At 39.7% G+C, this 19929-nt stretch overlaps 1 protein-coding gene across 1 annotated transcript in view; it reads left to right on the forward strand.

Moving 5' to 3' along the window:
- LOC121323485 (espin-like) overlaps positions 1–19929 on the forward strand; it is a 43101-nt gene continuing 23172 nt past the window's right edge. The window contains exons 1-3 of the mRNA XM_041264570.1: positions 1–294; positions 5563–5753; positions 19404–19590. Coding sequence (XP_041120504.1) covers positions 1–294; positions 5563–5753; positions 19404–19590 — 672 coding nt within the window. The remainder of the gene's footprint in view (positions 295–5562; positions 5754–19403; positions 19591–19929) is intronic.

The following is a 19929-nucleotide window of genomic DNA, read 5'->3' on the forward strand; positions in this document are numbered from 1 at the left end:
ATGGTGCTGCATCCGGCAATACTGGCGTCCAGGGAGGGAAACCTCTTGATCTTGAAAGAGTTGTGTGCCGCTGGGTCTCTGACCCCGGACATCACTGACCCCCTGGGGGCCTCCCCTGTCCACCACGCTGCTCGCTGTGGCCGCCTCGACTGCCTTCGCTTCTTGGTATCCGAGGCGCATCTCCCTGGCAACCTAGAAGCCAGAAATGGGGCTACCCCAGCCCACGACGCTGCTGCCACTGGCCACCTGCCAGAGCTGCAGTGGCTGATCAGCTCTGGGGTCTGCAACTTGGAGGTAAGCAGTGCAGGGCTGCTGAGAAATGAATGGAATAGGCTGAAAGAACTGCATCTTCTTGGCCTAGAACAAAGAAGAATTAGAGGGGACTTGATTGAAGTCTTTAAAATCTTAAAAGTAGCTGACACACCCTAACCAGTACTTTAAGCGAGGCACAAAAGCCATGAGGATGAAATTGAAAATTAAGTGATGATAGACCTGAGACATAGGGCAGGAGGTGCTTTATTACAGAGTGGTAGAGGCACAGAATGGGCTACCTAGTCCTGTTGAATCACTGGGATCCTTTGATCTTAACTATGTCAAGTTCTTAATCAGCTGTGTGGAACTGGCCAAAGCCTAGATGGGCTGAGTGGCCTCCTTGTTCTTATGGTTTTCTTATGGTTTCATCAGTTTGGGATTTGCTTCCTATTTTAGAATATTGACCAGCCTTATTCACAAAAGTTTTTTGATTAGTTCATTTTTTAAGGCTGTTCTCTTGGCTGTTGTTAACTTCTCAACAGTTAAGGAAGGTTTAATGAATGTTGTGTGTGAGTTCTGTATAATTCCTCAGAGATTTTAAATAAGGGGGATTTAATTCCAGCTACGTTCGGAATTAGTGTGCATAATTCTACACAGTTCAGACTTACTGTACCAAACACAGATCACTTCTGTGTACTTGTGGATGGAATTTTAAATAATCTGACCCTCATAAAAGTACCACAGTAAAATAGCAAAATTAAATAAAGCGCAGTGAAAGCACTGTAAAGTAATGAAATGTAAGCATTTTGAAAAGCATGGCAAACTATGGTAAACGATTAGTATAAACATGGGAAAAACATAGTAAAACTGCAAATCTGTGCAAATTTGCAGTGGCAAATTATTAAGGGGTGCCTTACCATTACAATCACCTGCGACTGATGTCTGCTTGAGGGCTAGGTTAAGACCCCCCTCCGAGCTCCTTTTTTCATGTAATAGTTCCACATTATTTGCGCGTGGTTATTAAAAACCAGAAACGAATGGTGAAAATTTTACTGTCAGATAAATGTTTTAGAGGGGGTGATCTTTCAAACCAGGGCTTTACATCTGCGGAATACAGTATATGCAAACTGCATCTCCCTGTTGTTCGGCTATTTCAGTCTATATTGGCAAGATACAGAGCCTGCAGTAACAGGTGCACAGCCAGCGGATGATTCTGCTCTGTATCCATGAGCATTTGCAGAGATCAGACTAGATTTCCATCCTAACTTCCATGAGGGTAGAGGCAGTATGTTGAACCGGGATCTTACTGTCAAACTTAAAAAAATTGAACAGCTTGCTTGATGCTTGTGCTTTAAATTAACTGGGATAAAGTAGAAGTTGAGGAGCATTGTAATTAAAGGTAATGAAAGTATGTGCTCTATTCTATTTCCTCTCCCAGTAATACCAGAATACCTAAAGGTGTTTACAGATGTATCCAAAATAAAATAGTTGCACAAACAAACAAAAAAAAAAGAGATCCTTTTAGCCCCGAATGAAGATAAAGTGGTTTAGTGATCACGGCATGTTAATGATAAGTTTATGAGTGTGTTTAAGGTTTACAGCTGTTTTGAAGTATGCCATGTAATATTTTTTCATGAATGGCACATGGTTGTTTTTGGTATGTTAGTCAAAGTACCACAAAACGAACATGTTTAGCAAAAAGGAATGCTGAAGCTGTGTCTTAGTTTAATGTGGAAAAGTAGGTATTCCAGCATCTAAATGGTTAAGTTCCATACATGAACCCATGAGTTTCCCTTTGAAACTGCACCCCAAAAGTGAGAGATGGTGCCTTTAAACGCATCATTGCACAACACCTTTCATTACGACTCTGGAAACCTTGGATTTCATAACATTGTTGAAAATGTGATAGTCCATTTCTGTTAATTGGCTGAATTCAAGTCAGTGCAGCAGAAGCACTTTGATGGGTTTGTCATATTTTACAGCCATAAACATTAAATTAGTGAACAGAAGTAATACATCTTTTGCACTTCCATTACCTACCTCAAATGTGAAATTTTAGCCATGAGTCTATTTGGATAAGCCTCTATCAGCTTTGCACATCTGAACACTGCAATTTTTGCACATTCTTCTTTGCAGAATTGCTCACGCTCCGTCAAGTTGGATGGGGACCTTTGGTGAACAGCAATTTTAAACTCTTTCCACATATTCTCAATTGGATTGAGGTCCGGGCTTTGACTGGGCCACTCCAGGACATTGACCTTTTTGTTTTAAGCCACTCCAATGTGGCTTTGGCTGTATGTTTGGGGTCATTGTCCTGCTAGAAGGTGAATCTTTTCCCAATTCCCAAGTCTCTTGCAGACTTCAGTAGGTTTTGTTTGTACAGGTTTCTCTGTACTTTGCTGCATCCATTTTGCCCTCTATCTTCACGGGGTTTCCAGGCCCTGACGCAGAGAAGCATCCCCATAGCATGATGCTGCCACCGCCATGGTTCACGGTAGGGATGGTGTTCTCAGAACGATGTGCGATGTTAGGCTTGCGCCAAATATAGTGCTTAGAGTTGAGGCCAAAAAGCTCTATTTTGGTGTCATCAGACCATAGAATCTTATTCCACTTGGTCTCAGTCCCCCACATGCCTTCTGGCAAGCTCTAGCCAAGATTGGATGTGAGTTTTTTTCAACAATGGCTTTCTTTTTGCCACTCTCCCATAAAGGCCAGTTTTGTGAAGCACCCGGGCTATTGTTGCCATATGCACAGTGTCTCCCAGCTCAGCCGTGGAAGACTGTAACTCCTTTAGAGTTGCCATAGGCCTCTTGGTGGCCTCCCTGACTAGTGCCCTTCTCGCCCAGATACTCAGTTTTTGAGGACAGCCTGTTCTAGACAGATTCACAGTTGTGCTGTATTCTCTCCATTTCTTAACAATGGACTTTACTGTGCTCCGGGGGATATTCAATGCCTTGGAAATGTTCTTATATTCTACCCCTGATTGGTGTTTTTGGAGAACCTTATTCCAAATTTGCTTTGAATAACACCGTGTAACAATTCTTTTTTTTTTTTTTTTTTTTTTTTTGTTCCTGGGTAGTAAGTGTTATTTCTTAATTGCTTATGCCTCAAAAGTATAGAAAATGGCTATTATTCCCCACAAACTTTGCTTTTGTGACAAGGACAGTGATATTTTGAAATTTACCTATTTTCCAGAACATTCCAGATAGATTCAGTGCTGAGTAAACTTGAAGTAACTTCTAGAACTTTCCAGTAATATAAATAGTAGTATAAATACAGGGGCCTTAAGCCCACCAGTTCAGTTTAGTTCCAGCTGCCTAAGTGGATACATATCTGCATTTTTCTGGGAGGTCATAGGAGACTTCAAAATGGTAGCATTCCTGATGGGTCTCCAAGGCGGTTTTACCAAGTTTCCCTGCTATCTCTGCCTTTGGGACAGCAGGGACACCAAGGCGCACTACCACAGGCAGGACTGGCCACAGCGGACCGAGTTCTCTGTGGGGAGGAACAACGTCAAGTGGGAGCCACTGGTGATCCCCCGGAAGGTGCTGATGCCACCACTGCACATCAAATTGGGTCTTATGAAACAACTTGTCAGAGCTCTAGATAAGGAGTCGGCAGCCTTCAAGTACCTTCAAGACTTCTCCCTAAGCTGTCTGAGGCAAAGGTCAAAGCCGGTGTCTTCGTCGGACCACAGATAAAGAAGATCCTGGAGTGCAATGAATTCCCCAAGAAGCTCACTAGTAAGGAGAAAGCGGCTTGGAACAGCTTTGTTGCAGTGGTTCGGGGCTTCCTGGGCAATCACAAGGCCGAAAACTATGTGGAGCTGGTTGAGACTCTGGTGAAGAACTACGGCACAATGGGCTGTAGGATGTCCCTCAAGGTCCATATCCTTGATGCTCATCTTGATAAATTCAAGGAGAACATGGGAGCGTACTCAGAGGAGCAAGGCGAGCGCTTCCACCAGGATATACTGGACTTTGAACGCCGCTACCAAGGACAGTATAATGAGAACATGATGGGAGACTACATTTGGGGGCTGATTCGTGAAAGTGATTTACAGTATAATCGTATATCTCGAAAAACTACTTACTTCTAAATCTTTTGTAGTCATTTTTGTATTACTTTAGTATAAATACATGTTAATTTGGATTCATATGTTGTTTTTTTCTGACTTTATGTGAACGAAAAGACACAAATTTGCCCATTTTCTCATTAGAAATAGGTAAATTTCAAAATATCACTGTCCTTGTCACAAAAGCAAAGTTTGTGGGGAATAATAGCCATTTTCTATACTTTTGAGGCATAAGCAATTAGGAAATAACACTTACTACCCAGGAACAAAAATTGTGTTACATAGTGTAATCCTTCATCTTCATGATGTAGTTTTTGTTAGGAAATGTATTAGCCAATTGTGGGACCTCCCAGAGACAGGTGTATTTAACCTGAAATCATATGAAACACCGTAATTGCACACAGGTGGACTCCATTCAACTAATTATGTGACTTCTAAAGACAATTGGTTATACCAGAGCTTATTTAGGTGTGTCATAGCAAAGGGGGTGAATACTTATGCAATCAATTATTTTCTGTTTTATATTTGTAATTAATTTAGAACAATTTGTAGATTTTATTTTTCACTTTGACATTATGGACTTTTTTGTGTTGATCAGTGGCAAAAATTAAATCCATTTAGATTCCATGTTGTAACACAATAAAATGTGAAATAGTCCAAGTGGGATGAATACTTTTGAGAGCCACTGTAATAGTACACAAGTATTTTGTATCTAAAACCTATCTGGTAGTACATGGGGTTAAGGAAGTTCTCAGTTTCTATACCACCTTCTTAGATTAACTGTTTACACTTCCTGGGTCATTTCCCCTCAGCAGTGTCTTCTGGGTCAAAACATGTTACTGGTTGAAAGCATGTTAGTCAATTGGGGAAGCAGCTGATTGGATATTGAAGCCAAAGCACGGATGGAAACAATTTCACCCGTGAGGTGAAATGACTAAGAAGTACAAAACGGTCTAAAAGCATGGCTTGTAAACAGTTTTGTTTAACCTAGTGTAGTATGTGATTTGTTTGGAAAAGACATGTTTGCTATGTTTCTTTCAAAACTGCACATTTGTCACCTATATATGAATGAATGAATGGATGTGGATGGCAGAGACATTTTAAGTTGGCTACAGTTACTTTCTTCTATTGGAAAGTGTCTAGCTAAATACATGTGTGTGAATATTAAATGAATAATATATGAATGGTGAATGTGATGGCATGCTTCAATGGTATGACTTTGTCCTCTCTTACAGGACAGGGACAGTTCGGGGGCGACAGCGATGCACCTGGCCGCTCGGTTTGGTCACACAGAGCTGATGCAGTGGATGGTCCAGGCAGGCGGGGGAGCAGGGATAGAGACGGACTGTGGGGCGCTGCCAGTTCACTACGCCGCCGCTAAGGGGGACCTCACCTGCCTCAAACTCCTAGTCAGCCATGAGCCAGGGTGAGTGATTTAACATCTCTGTATTTAACCCTGAACCAGACAAGCATTGAACTGGGCAAGCATTGCTGAGCTCTTTTGCTTTTCTTAATGTTCTTATGAGTTTGGAACTAAGCTTGTTTTGGCATAGGGATGACAAAGAGCAGTTATAATCCAGCAAGATCTTTCTTAATAGGAATATGACAGCTGTTCACATCCTCATGTACAGTTAATCCTTTGTGTGCAAGCAAAGTTTTCTGTTTTTTAAGCTACATTAGTATTTCAAAGTCAAATGTTGCAAGCAATTTTTATAATTTTTAAATGTGTCACTGCTGATGCAATACAAACTCAATATTTTACTACTGTGCTGTTTTTCTTGCTTTAATTTCCCATTCTTCACATTGCACAATTCACCTCTTTCCCTGTGTAAGCTGTCTGGGCTACAGATCTATCAAGCCAGGACCCCTACTGCTCCTGAGACACTGCTCCCTGCCGGCTCAATGCTGTACAAACTACACGATTATTTAACAGTGCTTTAAGCTTCTTGCTGTCAATCATTTGTAATATTGTTTATTTTTTTACTTTGGTTTTCTGCTTGATACACGTAGCAAAGGGCTTGGGTAATAATAAATGACATGATGTTAATAAACACTTTTACACTGGAAACATATACATGTCTGGGAAAGGTAACTCCAATTTAATCTTCAGAACGCATAGGAAAGAAACGGCACTCCAGTATGTGGACTGTAAAAAGTGGGGTGTGTGGGGCTGAATATAAGTTTTATCATTTGGACCGTACCATATTTTACCCCAGGCTTACTAGCATCTTACAAACAATAAGTAGAATCAAGTGGAGGTAACAGGAATTGAGGAAGAGAAGCATTCCTCAGCTCTGTAAAGTTGAGGTAAGCCCATCCTTGCCGTTGTAGCATCTTATCAATCAAAGTCTGTAGAAACGTTTGCACTCGTCTTTGCACTAACCTGTGTCTATACTTAGACAACGCCTATCGGTGCAACTGCACATTATTTCTCTCTATTTTTATTGTAAGTAGTAATGTTAATAAGGGTGTCTATAAATTGCCCCTTGTTGAAAACCCCAGTTGATTCAATAAAGAATTCAGTAGCGACAGTATTTAGATTTGTCATTGTTTATACCATAATAGAATGTATATCTAAAAACCCTCCATGTGTCCCACTCTTAAGTTATTAAATACCAGAGTGAAAGTGTTTTTAATATATCCTTAACTAACAAATAAAAAAAACAAGCAAAGGACCGAAAGATCTTTAACCCTTAGCGGTCCATTTATTCAGCGCTTGTCAGGTGCGCCAGGTGCAATTTTCACACGCGCTGTTTAAAATACATATTTTTTCAGAGTAAAACAGGTTTAAAAGGCACTGCATAGCAAAAGGACACTCAGTACTGCATCTCCAGCCAAACCCCACCCTTTGTTCACTGTATTTTTCACATACCTCTTAATGTCGTGCATACTGATAAATCCTGATCACTTGTTTTTATCACCAAACTCCTCAATAATGTGATCCAAGTCATTATTTTATTACTATAGCATCTCAAAAAGCTCTGCAAATGTCCGTGATATTTTTTGAGTGCTGGATGCACTTCTTTTGTTTGTGTCCGTGTTATCTCTGTGGTGCAGGGGCTATGGGTATTGCTTAGACACGCGCCTCTGCTTGACGTCTTTTTGATGATGTCGGACCGGGTCCGACATCGGACTGGAAAAGGAAAATTGTAATATAGGACCGCAAAGGCTTAACCCGATGAATGGAAAGCTGCTGAAACAGGTGGCTTTTAAACCCGTGGTTAACGCGTCTCTACTATGTGGAAATTCCTTCTTCTAATTGCTCTCATGACTTTCTTAGCTGAAAAAGCAAAACATGTAGTGAAGGAGAATGTGTATCCATTGACAGTAAACCGTATGGTAGGACCTCAAAGTTATGAAACTATTGCAAACTTTAACACAACTCTCCTTGCTCATTTTACACACATGAATATGAGTTCCCTCGCTCCCGATGTGTACTCAACTCTGAGGCTCTTCTGTAGCAGTAACCTTGTGGACCCATTAACATAAAAACAATTCTGTTGCTATAAGCAGAGTAACATCTACCTTAATGAGTCATCAGCTAGCCTATAATTAGTGCAGTGCTGATTGGGCAGATACATCAAGGTTTTGTTCAGCCTGCCCGATTCCCCGCTGCTGACAGCAGTGTGTCAGGGGTGTGGGTTACAACGAGTAACTCTACCTGCCTGTAAACAGGAGGACAGCATTGGGCGTCAGCTGTACCCTATTGTCTGTGCTGATTGAAAACACCAATATACAAAGTGGGTCTTTGTGAAGGATAGTAATAGGTTGGCCTGGCCTGTGACCTAAGATGGCTGCCATATTGTGGTCATTTTTTGATTTTCAGGATTATTTGGTTTTCCAGTTTGATCATGGATAGTATTACACAAGAAAAATGAATTCTTTAGTGTCAGTAATTTTACAGAGTGGCTGCTGCCACACGTCCAAAAACTCCAATCTCCAGAAACCGAGAGTCTGACGGCCTGTAAAGGAGGACAGCATTGGCCCAGCTGGTCGCTATTTTCTGTGCTTATCGAACACACCAATATGATAAATGGGTCTTGTTTGTGAAGGATAGTGACAGGTTGTTTATGTCATATTTTGATGTGGAATGTCACAGTCTGTACTTCTTGAAATGAGGTATCTTATGTGAAAATGGGCATTTCTATTGAAACATGAATGCAGAATGAAATCTATGAGAAATGGACAGAAATTGACCTTTGCAGTTAATAAGATGTTTGGGGCCCTCCCTCGCTTAGAAACCCCTTGAACAATTACATAGACTATTCTATCACATTACAAGTTTTAGATAACTTACAATGCCTATAGTGATATATATATATATATATATATATATATATATATATATATATATATATATATATATATATATATATATATATATATATATATCTTTTTTTAATTAGGTAAAAATGACCTATTTTTTCTTTTGTGGGCAGTTTTATCCTTGGCTACATCAGCATAATTACTTTGTAAACAACCTGTTACAGTAGGCTGTATTTTCACCACATTAGCTCCAGTCTTTAATTAACCCCTATTTGAAAGGGGAAAAACACTTAATTAATTTCACAAAACTAGAGGCAAACAACTAAGCTATATATGTCTCAAGTAATCTCAACGTGCTTTGTGTTTCATTTTGTAACATTAGCAATGTTCCAAATAATATTTTTCTCCTTTAGGTAATTAAGAATAGAGGAAATGCTTTAAAAATATGGCCCAATGTTCTTACTTCAAGCTCATTGGGGTTGCTTTGAAGGTGTCTTGTCCCACCTCTAACCTCACTTTTTTCATGTATAGAACAGTCGCTGTCTGTTGCCAAGGAATTTGATAGTGGCTAGTCAACATGTCCCAATTCAACATTATGGAGTTTCATTTTACCAAAAGGGGTCGCTGTCGGAGACATTTGATTGGCAGGTTTCTGCTGTTTAGTGAAGTAAAACAGGACAATAAAGACATCTTTGGAACCAGGGTGTGTTTTTTTCATGCATCATCTCTCTGAGCAATTTTGCTTCTCAGATTCCTAAACGGAGACAGTGTCACTCAACCCCCACGCCGAGATCAATAGGAGATTGTTGCAATTAAACAGAGATAAGAGGGACTTGGCTTTAGATAACTGATCCTAGCTCGACAGCTGTCAAGGCATTAAGCAATTATTTAATTTATAATTGATGGCAAGTACTCAGCTGCCACATGCTAGGGGCTGTAAGATCTTTTTTCCATCTTACAGTGTTTTTGTTGCTGCCAAAGGGACACTTTGAACGTCCAATTGTGTTCCCTCACCACAGCAGCTCCAGAGTACTGAAGGGAAGTGGGTATTGTGTGATCCCACAACCAAGCCACTTTACACTGAGGAACTCAGGAGAGCGGATGTGGGCGAGCTACTGGCCTCTGGCTACTGACCTCTTATCCACAGGGGGCGATCGCTCGTCGATATCCACTCTCCAGTTCCTGGGAGGCAATTTGCTTGGCCGTGAGATCTGACACTCGGACCTATCACATTTTTCAATAACAGCGTCTGCTTCTGGAAAGACAGTTGCAGAGGGGGGCAGATATTACAGTTGCATATCCCTAGTGGTCATTTTCAATACTACTTTCCTTCAGAAAATCCAGATCGTAGTAGTATTTTCAGTAGCAGCCCCCATGGCTAAAAATGATCATTAGTTAGTGGGCATTTTACATAATATTTGGAGCACAAACAAAAAATATATTGAATTCAGAACTGCAGTCTGGGTGATGAACCAAGAACAATGGTGTTGCCATCCCAGTGTTAAAATGTGTAATCAAAATCAACATTTACTGCTTCGTACTCAGGGATATTGAAATCATGGAGGGTTTCAATGCCTCAGTGACTCAGATATTCTGAATTGTTGCGTGGTGGGGTATATGTCAGGCCTTGTGTTCTGTCTGCTTTTTGAAAGTTTCACAAACTAGTCACATAGTCTTTCTACTTAACACAGGAACCAGTGCTGTTAAACGTCCTGTAGAATCTAGTGAGATGTGCAGTTCAGTGGACGTTCATTCTGTGTGATCCAGAGTAACGGTGAAAGTCAGTATAGGATCGTTGGATACAGGAAAGGGGACCAGGCAGTTGAAGAACATCATATCTGGGAAGAATTGCCAGTACTCTAGAACACCAATGTAACAATAGTTGTGGGCACCAGTGGGCACCTACCCACTTCTATATGTAATGTGCCTTTGGTAATTCACTTGTTATACTCTAGTGTTAAGGATAGCACAGCAAAATAGCACTGATTCTTGGAATATGTATTTTTTTGTCTCTGCTCCTGAAAACTTTTAATTATCTTAACCGGTTCAAACTTAATTTGCTCCCCTTTGAAGACAAGGATTTATAAGGTGGCATTTTTGCCTACAAGGATCGGCCTAAAATTAAATATTTACTATGGAAGTTGTTTCACCTTTAATGGAAATACCATACGGTATTTTTGCAGTAAAATTATTGTGTCATACTTTGCATTCATTCTTTTGATTTGTTTATGCCACTGCCATCTTTAAACAATATTTTAAACTGATCATATCTCATAATGTTAAAAAACATACTGAAGTCTGCACTAAAAATGACTAGGATAAATGACCTTGCTGTACCAGAAGTACAGCAAGGGACATTCGTTAAATATTACCTGACATTGATGCAAATTAATTACCATGTGCTCATTTTTCATACAGGAAAATCTTGGACCTATGAAATGATGTCTATTTTGTAAGCACCATATACTTTCATGCCCTGCTACTGAATGCTGGCCTGCTGGGTTGAAGTAGTTCAGAGATAGTTCAGCCGTAACGCATTGGGTCTGAGGGCTTGGGATTGAATCCACACTTCTCCTGTCACTCTCTCTTGACCCTGAGTGCAGCTCAAGCACTGAGGCGTTCCCACTGCAAAGCTGCATTGTCAAGGCCAGGTCTCTGACAGGCCCGTGACAGACACCAGCTCCACTTACAGTTTTCCGTTGCCTCTCCATCACCGTCTCCACTTACACAATCACATTCAACACATGCTTCTAATATTGGTTAAAATACAGAGCAGCCTTGCTGGAATTTTGAGTGTAGGATGACTGATGAAGAGAGAAGAATGAAGTGTTTTGGCTAAGAATAGAATGGCCATTGTTAAGATACAGGATGAGTATTAAGTGCTCATTATTAAGTTACAGCATAGTGCTGGAGAGTTGACAATGTGGCAGAGATACATATTGAAGGATAGAAGAGCTTTGTAGAGCTTCAAGGAAATGTTCAATTCCAAAGCTCTGCAGTGAAAGTAAAATGAATTGTTACAATGAATATTGCAGTACAGTATCCAGTAGGTTCCATTTAAAGCTTTGGATTTTGTTGTGTTACTTTTCTTTGTGATGTTTGTCATTATTGTGAATCTGCCATTGTTGTAGATAACAAAATAGTTCCATACATTTTGCACACCCGTTCATTATATAGGTATTAAGAGTGCAGTTTTGAAAGAACCACATTTTTAGCAAATTAGTTTTTATGCTTTTAGACCAATAACCAATCTGCTGCTTCCCTGCATATGCTTTCAGCCAGGAACATGCTCTCACACAAGATACTGCTGAGGAAAAATGACCCAGGAAGTGCAAACAAATGACCAGGGTATAGTCACTGAGAGCTTCTTTTAATCTAAAGCCCCTTCCACACTGGCACACCTACCCAGCTCCCGACCCGGGTTCTGGCTACCTGGGATCACTTTAAAAAAAAAACTGAAAATTGAAACTTCCTTTAACCTAAAGTTGTAACAGATATTATTTAGTTAGACTATGATTGTATCTAACAAAATAATTCCAGGAATCTTACCTGTTGTTCACTGGATTGGTATCAAATGTGCAGGAGTGAAGTAAACACACGTTTCAGTTGAAAACATGGTATGTGGGACTGCACTGTGTTACAGAAATCTGTGTTTGCAAGCTGTTCTTTCAAAACTATGATGCATGGAAGTGTGCAACAAGTAAGATGTATGTATTTTTTATTCACTACAACAAAGACAAGTAATTGGGATAAGAACCACCCTGAATGAGCGCAAACATTATAAAACAAAGAAATGTCATTCGAAGCTAATTGCTTTTTAACTGACAAGCAGAGTTCTACACATTAGTTTGCTGGTGAAGTCAGTCAGACAGTACAGCGGCCCCAAAGCAAGCACAGCCGCTCTCAAATTAGCAAGCGAGTGTTGAATTCCAAACTGGAAAGCTACAGTATGGCTGGTAAGCAAGCTTGTTGCAGATGAGACCAGTGTAACTCTGTTGCTTCAAATGCATTGTCTCAAGCTACAATTATATATGTTGCTGCAGTTACACAATATTTTGCTGCTTTTATCCAGACCCACCTACTGTCACTATTATTTTTTGCAAGGCTCTGATAAGCCTGGATTTGGGAGTGTGGCAGTGTTTTAGTCCACCCACTACAGTGGCTTGCAAAAGTATTGACCCCCCTTGGTATTTTTCCTATTTTGTTGCCTTACAACCTGGAATTAAAATGAATTTTTTGGGGGTTTGTATCATTTGATTTACACAACATGCCTACCACTTTGAAGATGCTAAATATTTTTTATTGTGAAAAAAACAAGAAATAAGACAAAAAAACAGAAAACTTGAGCGTGCATAAGTATTCACCACCCCAAAGTCAATACTTTGTAGAGCCACCTTTTGCAGCAATTACAGCTGCAAGTCTCTTGGGGTATGTATCTATAAGCTTGGCACATCTAGCCACTGGGATTTTTGCCCATTCTTCAAGGCAAAACTGCCCCAGCTCCTTCAAGTTGGATGGGTTCCGCTGGTGTACAGCAATCTTTAAGCCATACCACAGATTCTCAATTGGATTGAAGTCTGGGCTTTGACTAGGCCATTCCAAGACATTTAAATGTTTCCCCTTAAACCATTCGAGTTTGGCTTTAGCAGTATGCTTAGGGTCATTGTCCTGCTGGAAGGTGAACCTCCGTCCCAGTCTCAAATCTCTGGAAGACTGAAACAGGTTTCCCTCAAGAATTTCCCTGTATTTAGCGCCATCCATCATTCCTTCAATTCTGACCAGTTTCCCAGTCCCTGCCAATGAAAAACATCCCCACAGCATGATGCTGCCACCACCATGCTTTACTGTGGGGATGGTGTTCTCGGGGTGATGAGAGGTGTTGGGTTTGCGCCAGACATATATTTTTCCTTGATGGCCAAAAAGCTCAATTTTAGTCTCATCTGACCAGAGTACCTTCTTCTATATGTTTGGGGAGTCTCCCACATGCCTTTTGGCGAACACCAAGCAGTCTTTAAGCAGTGGCTATTTTCTGGCCACTCTTCCGTAAAGCCCAGCTCTGTGGAGTGTACCGCTTAAAGTGGTCCTATGGACAGATACTCCAATCTCCGCTGTGGAGCTTTGCAGCTCCTTCAAGGTTATCTCTGGTCTCTTTGTTGGCTCTCTGATTAATGCCCTCCTTGCCTGGTCCGTGAGTTTTGGTGGGCGACCCTCTCTTGCCAGGTTTGTTGTGGTGCCATATTCTTTCCATTTTTTAATAATGGCTTTAATGGTGCTCCGTGTGATGTTCAAAGTTTCGGATATTTTTTTATAACCCAACCCTGATCTGTACTTCTCCACCACTTTGTCCCTGACCTGTTTGGAGAGCTCCTTGGTCTTCATGGTGCCGCTTGCTTGGTGGTGCCCCTTGCTTAGTGGTGTTGCAGACTCTGGGGCCTTTCAGAACAGGTGTATATATACTGAGATCATGTGACAGATCATGTGACACTTGGATTGCACACAGGTGGACTTTATTTAGCTAATTATGTGACTTCTGAAGGTAATTGGTTGCACCAGATCTTATTAAGAGGCTTAATAGCAAAGGGAGTGAATACATATGCACGCACCACTTTTCCGTTATTTATTTTTTAGAATTTTTTGAAAAGTTATTTTTTTCATTTCACTTCACCAATTTGAACTATTTTGTGTATGTCCATTACATGAAATCCAAATAAAAATCCATTTTAATTCCAGGTTGTAAGGCAACAAAATAGGAAAAATGCCAAGGGGGGGTCAATACTTTCGCAAGCCACTGTATTAATTGGGTGCATTATTCCCAGCTTTGCCTGTTTCTTCTCTGCAGGTCTTGTGGTTCTGCATCCTGCCAAAGGCGCACTGTGTTTTTTATTTAATGAAGATTCCACTGCAGTATCAGGCTCACTGAGGATATTGTGTGACTGGGTTTAGTTTAAAAAAGCAGCCACAGTGAATGGGTTACGGTCACAGTTATTCGTAATAAGTGCAAATAACTCCCCTTCAAATGGGATATAGTGGAGCTATATACTGTGTTAGTACGTACACACTTCATATTATTTAGCCAAAGGTATTGAGAATTTCAGATACCGGGGTGTGTGGGGGTCTCTTTGTCTCCATATATCTGTCTATCTGTGTGTCACAATGACATTTTTGCATATATCTGAAGAGCCACCTATCCAACTGTCATGAAACTGCTTATTAATATTACTTAGTTTATTTAGCCTAGAGGAACTGACTGACAGAGAGGCTGTATTAGGGTACCTAAAAGACAGTTGTAAGAAGTTTCTTGACCAATGCAGTCTTCTCTGAACAGTGTTACTTACATGCCATCTACTGTTTGTGTGGTGAAACTGCAGCTAAATTTACTGCTCCTTTGCCATGAGAACTCAGTAAGCACTTAGCCTTTATTTGATGCAGTTGCGATATCATACCGCTAGATGGCAATAGTCCACCACTTTTCACCTGTTTCATTCAGAAATACTGTATTTAGTTGCTGTTTCACTCCGAGCATGACCTGATTCCCAGGAAAGTGTAGAATGGCTCGCCACAATGGAATAGGAGCCTTATTCTGTCCCTGTGTTAACATTGTTTAGTATAAGCTTTTGAGAATATGTGATTCTGGGGGTATATCTGTCTGTACGTATATCTGTCAATCTGTCACACTTACCTTTTAGCATATATCTGGAGAAATGATTATCCAATTGCCATGGAACTTTGTATTCCCGAGACAATCCTATAGCTTTTTCCCTGTCATTAAACAACCAGCTGCTTCCCCTATTGACTGATAAGTAAGCCAGTAACATGCTTTAACCCAGAAGACACTGCTAAGGTGCAATGATCAGTGAAGTGCAAGTGTAACAGATTTGCTGAGACATGGAAACTGAAAACTTCATTCAACCTAATGCAATACTAGATATGTTTTAAAACTAAAATATTTACCACAACATGTTTCTTTCAAAACTGCACAGTTGGGACCTATGTAGCTAATGGAAGAGAGAAACAGCAAGGTTTCTGGAAGGATTTCATTTTATCTCTTTGAAAGCCAGTATCTGATTATCTTAATGGCCCTTCAAAGGGTGATGCCAGGATCATTAGAAAGGGCCAATTACCAGCCTCGTGATTTATTAATACCGTTAGTCTGCTGTAGTTCCTGAATCGAGACACATTCTGTTACTGAAAGGCATATAAATATTATATTATAATATTAATATCACCTGGGCAGAAACCAGGCAACTCACACTCCACATGCACTTAGTTCATAATTATCACAATGCTAACCCCAACCTTCTTTTATATTTGGTTTCTACCTGTAACATACCCAGCTGTATAGTGTGAACTGGTATACAAATGGCAGTGGGGACCAGCTAAAGATTTGAAAGCTTCTTTTGTCCTGGCAGAAGTACTTTAAAATGAAGTCACTCATTGTTAGGCTACAAAACGTCACACATCCACACAACTGATAATTCCATACAGAAGCCATGTACAACCACCTGTGTAAAACATACAGGTATATATTTTTGCAGGGAACAGTGATTCTTAACTGGGGACTGGGACCCCTGAGGTCTGAAGAGATTGTCTTGGACATGAACATGAAAGTATTTTATTGTCTAGGAGTTCATTTCTATTTTTTACTGTTGCTTCGCTTAAGTCTTAGGAGGAGAAATTAATAATTTATAGACATGCTGGTCCTCATGCAAAAAAAAACCCCAAAACAACTCATACTGTGTGATTTTGGCACCAATAAGTTGAAATGATGCTCTTGTGGTTTCACAGAACCCCTTCATGCAGTTTATTTCCATGTAACTCAATGCAGCCCATATGTTATTCTATGCATTAGCCCAGATATTTTATATACACTAGCTTTCAAGACCACAAAAAAATCTCTTCTTCAGGTGAAAAGTGGCAATTGAACTCAAAGAAAAATTCTCTCTGAAATCACATTGACCAGAGAAATCTAACTGACAAAAGAACAATTTATAAGCCGAGAAATTAATACATTAGAAAAATTAATTCTTTAGTAGGACAAGGAGTTGATTTTATGTATTTATTTCACTTACAGTGCATGTTTTAATAAGTTGAATTGAGCCTAGTGTGTTGTTATTATTATTATTATTATTATTATTATTATTATTATTATTATTATTATTATTATTAATAGAAAAGCAAATCATGAGATATTTTTAGTAACACATGGAAAGTGATGCCACACTGTTTCCGTATTGAATCTGCATTAATTACAAACATTCTTCCTTATCTTTTATGATGAGAGAAAGGGTTTCACTTGACTAGTTTTTCACATTTTTTCTCAGATTTTTTCTTTGATCGGTTTTCTGCTGGGGGTTCCCTAATCGCCTTGCTTTGAGAACCTCTGGCGTGCAGCTCCTCAGTTTATCAGAAGATGCATGTTGAGCCAGAACATCAGGCTTCACACCCTGTGCATTGAGAATGAATCTGATCTTGGCATTAATTTAAAGTGGAGACAAACAGGACAGAGGGTAGACGCATTTCCTTACATGTAGTAGTGAGGGTATGGAAAGGGAATCCTAGGAATTGCTGATGGGCCGAGTGGCCTCCTCTCATTCCTAACTTATGTTTTCACGAAACAACCTTCCAGCCCTTTATTATTTTGCTGTTTTTTTTTATGTTTTCAGGAGAAACCCATTTATTTATCATGCCATTTAAGTCTTATAAATACCCTACCTGACTCCACATAATGTGCAGCACAGACTACAGTTCCTGTAACATAGGAAGTGAGCTATAGAGTTCTCAGTGAGTCAGAAAAACAGTAAATATTATATTCAACACACAAACTCATCACTCTGGTCTGTCTTATCAGCAGTTTCAGCTGTAGGTGTTTTTATGTGCTGTTCCCAAGGAGATGGCCGAGTGACAATGTTTATTTACAATAGACCCCTGCATGAGTCAGATACATTCACACACAGCAAGAAAGGGAGCCAAGAAGGCTCCAAGAGACCTATTCTGGAGTATGTCACTTTTCTGACGGCTTAAAACTATTGCAGCTGGGTTTACGCTATTGAAAAGGCCACCTCAAAGCTGGCTTAAAAGCGGCTTGTGCAATCTGGGTAGAAGCGAAAGCCATTCTGGAAAACAGGTAGATCAACAGATAAACAGGATGGAACTTGTAAGAATGCTGTTATGCTAAACAGTTTTTTTTTTTTTTTTTTAAACCTTGGTTTAAATTTACATATTACACAATTAAAACATTTAATTTTATATTCCAAATAGTACAGTACAATATTTTCTGTTTTAAATATGCTGAAAATGAAAGCCATATGGGAATACACTTTCAGGGTTCTCTCGCTGCACACTGCCTCTAGAGGGCAACATCGTGCTTCTCTAAAATGCACGTACACTTTGCTATTTTTAAGTACCTATTACTCAGGCCTATTATTATATCCAGTACTTTTATTGTGGCATTTGGTAATAGAAAAGGCCCAGTTTTTCAGAACTGCTTAACACTTCCATTGTCAAATCTTTTTTGTAATGGCTCAGAAACCCCCTTCAATGCTGTTAAAACAGTCAGCGGTACTCTTCTCACTAAAGACATTTCTAGAGAATTTAAACGGTTTCATTAAACAGGTTAACATTTAAGTCCTTTTTTTTCTCTATTATAATGTATGATGCACTGGGAGTCCTGGGGTTTACTAAACTATTTGTGTTTATATTTCTTAAGGAAAAGATACAGCACATCTTTTTTAGCACCTACAATGGTAGCCATGGAGTGAGACAGCACAAAAATGTTGCAGCTTTGCTGTCCTGTTTTTTCTTGCCAGCATTTATTCAGCTGCACTTCATTGGTTCTGTCACCAGGTGGCAAAGGAAAGCAGAAAATGTATTAAACAAAACAGCAGGGAGCGCTGTGGACTTAGACTGAGCTTTAAAGATCGCTGCATTTTGTCAGCTAAACCACATGGTTTGAAGTTCTGCTGTAAAGTCCTTGATTGTTCATGCTCATTCAAACGGGAGGAGTTATAGTTCAACCAGATACATACTGTCATGTGTCATACTGTCATTGTGTTGATGATAACAGTCTATGATCTACTAGGCGCCTACTAGCTTTAGTTTTTTTTCTACTGTATTGTGTAGTGCTACTAATTTTGTTGTTTTTTTTTTTGCTTAATATATACTACTGTATATATTATTATAAAAAAAGAGTACATAAATAAGACCACTACCTTAATTTTTTCCAACTTTCAGTTTTAAAAACAAAATTTAAAAAAATATAATAATAATAATAATAATAATAATATAATAATAATAATAATAATAATAATAATAATAATAATAGTTAAGGGACCTTAATCCTGTGGGGAATACTGAATTTGGTATTATTGAAAAATAAATAATAACAAAATCTTTTTTCTTGTATATCTTATTTAGAACAGTTTGTTTCACATACCCCTTTTTCAGTTAATTTGTAGAATAAATCACCTCACTGACTAGAATGGAAAGACAAGAACTATAAGGTTCAAAGACAAACTCTGCATCATTCAACTAAACGTCAAGTTCTGTAGTCGAGCGATAAGAACTTGTCTTATGCTGATGTCCGCCTTAATAACTCATCAGTTGCTGGGGCCCGTTAAGAACTAGATTTCTAAAAGGTGACACAAACATTGTAAGTGTTTGCAATGAGATATAGTCCTGATAAGTAATTCAGCTGTGTTGTCCACCCTGTCCATTGTACTAAATCGCCAAGCAGGTAATTGGAAATTTTAATAGATTTGTTTGCATTTATCAGTTTGTTTCTAACGATCTCGTTGGGCCTGTATTTGCCCAGGTGTGTGAACCGGCAGACGAGGAATGGCGCCACGCCCCTCTACCTGGCATCACAGGAGGGGCACCTGCACATCGTGGAGTTCCTGGTGAAGGACTGCGGTGCCAGCGTCCTCCTGCGGGCTCAGGACGGCATGACCGCGCTGCACGCCGCAGCTCACATGGGCCACCACGCCCTGGTCGTCTGGCTGGTGAGTCTCCAACCTCACCATCGTGGCACTCCGCGCCTGGAACTGTTTTACTCCTAATCGTCTTGAGCACGCTTTCTTCAAAGCGAAAAAACGTGTCAAATAATGTGACCAAACAAAAAACAAACCACTTTTAGTATTTATTATTGTTGCTTCTTGTTTGGTTTTAGAATTGTAATTGCTGTTTTTTTTTTTCTTTTTTCATAAACAAATTGTGCTAATAGCAATTTGGGATAAAATACACTCTGGCTTAATACTGAATTTCTGAGAGAACATACTTTTTTGTGTCACTTAGTGCAGCTGGGCAGCTTTTTACAATTATGTTATTGAAAGAGGGTGGTA

Source organism: Polyodon spathula, chromosome 11, assembly GCF_017654505.1.
Source record: "Polyodon spathula isolate WHYD16114869_AA chromosome 11, ASM1765450v1, whole genome shotgun sequence".
In the NCBI taxonomy this organism is placed as follows: domain Eukaryota; kingdom Metazoa; phylum Chordata; class Actinopteri; order Acipenseriformes; family Polyodontidae; genus Polyodon; species Polyodon spathula.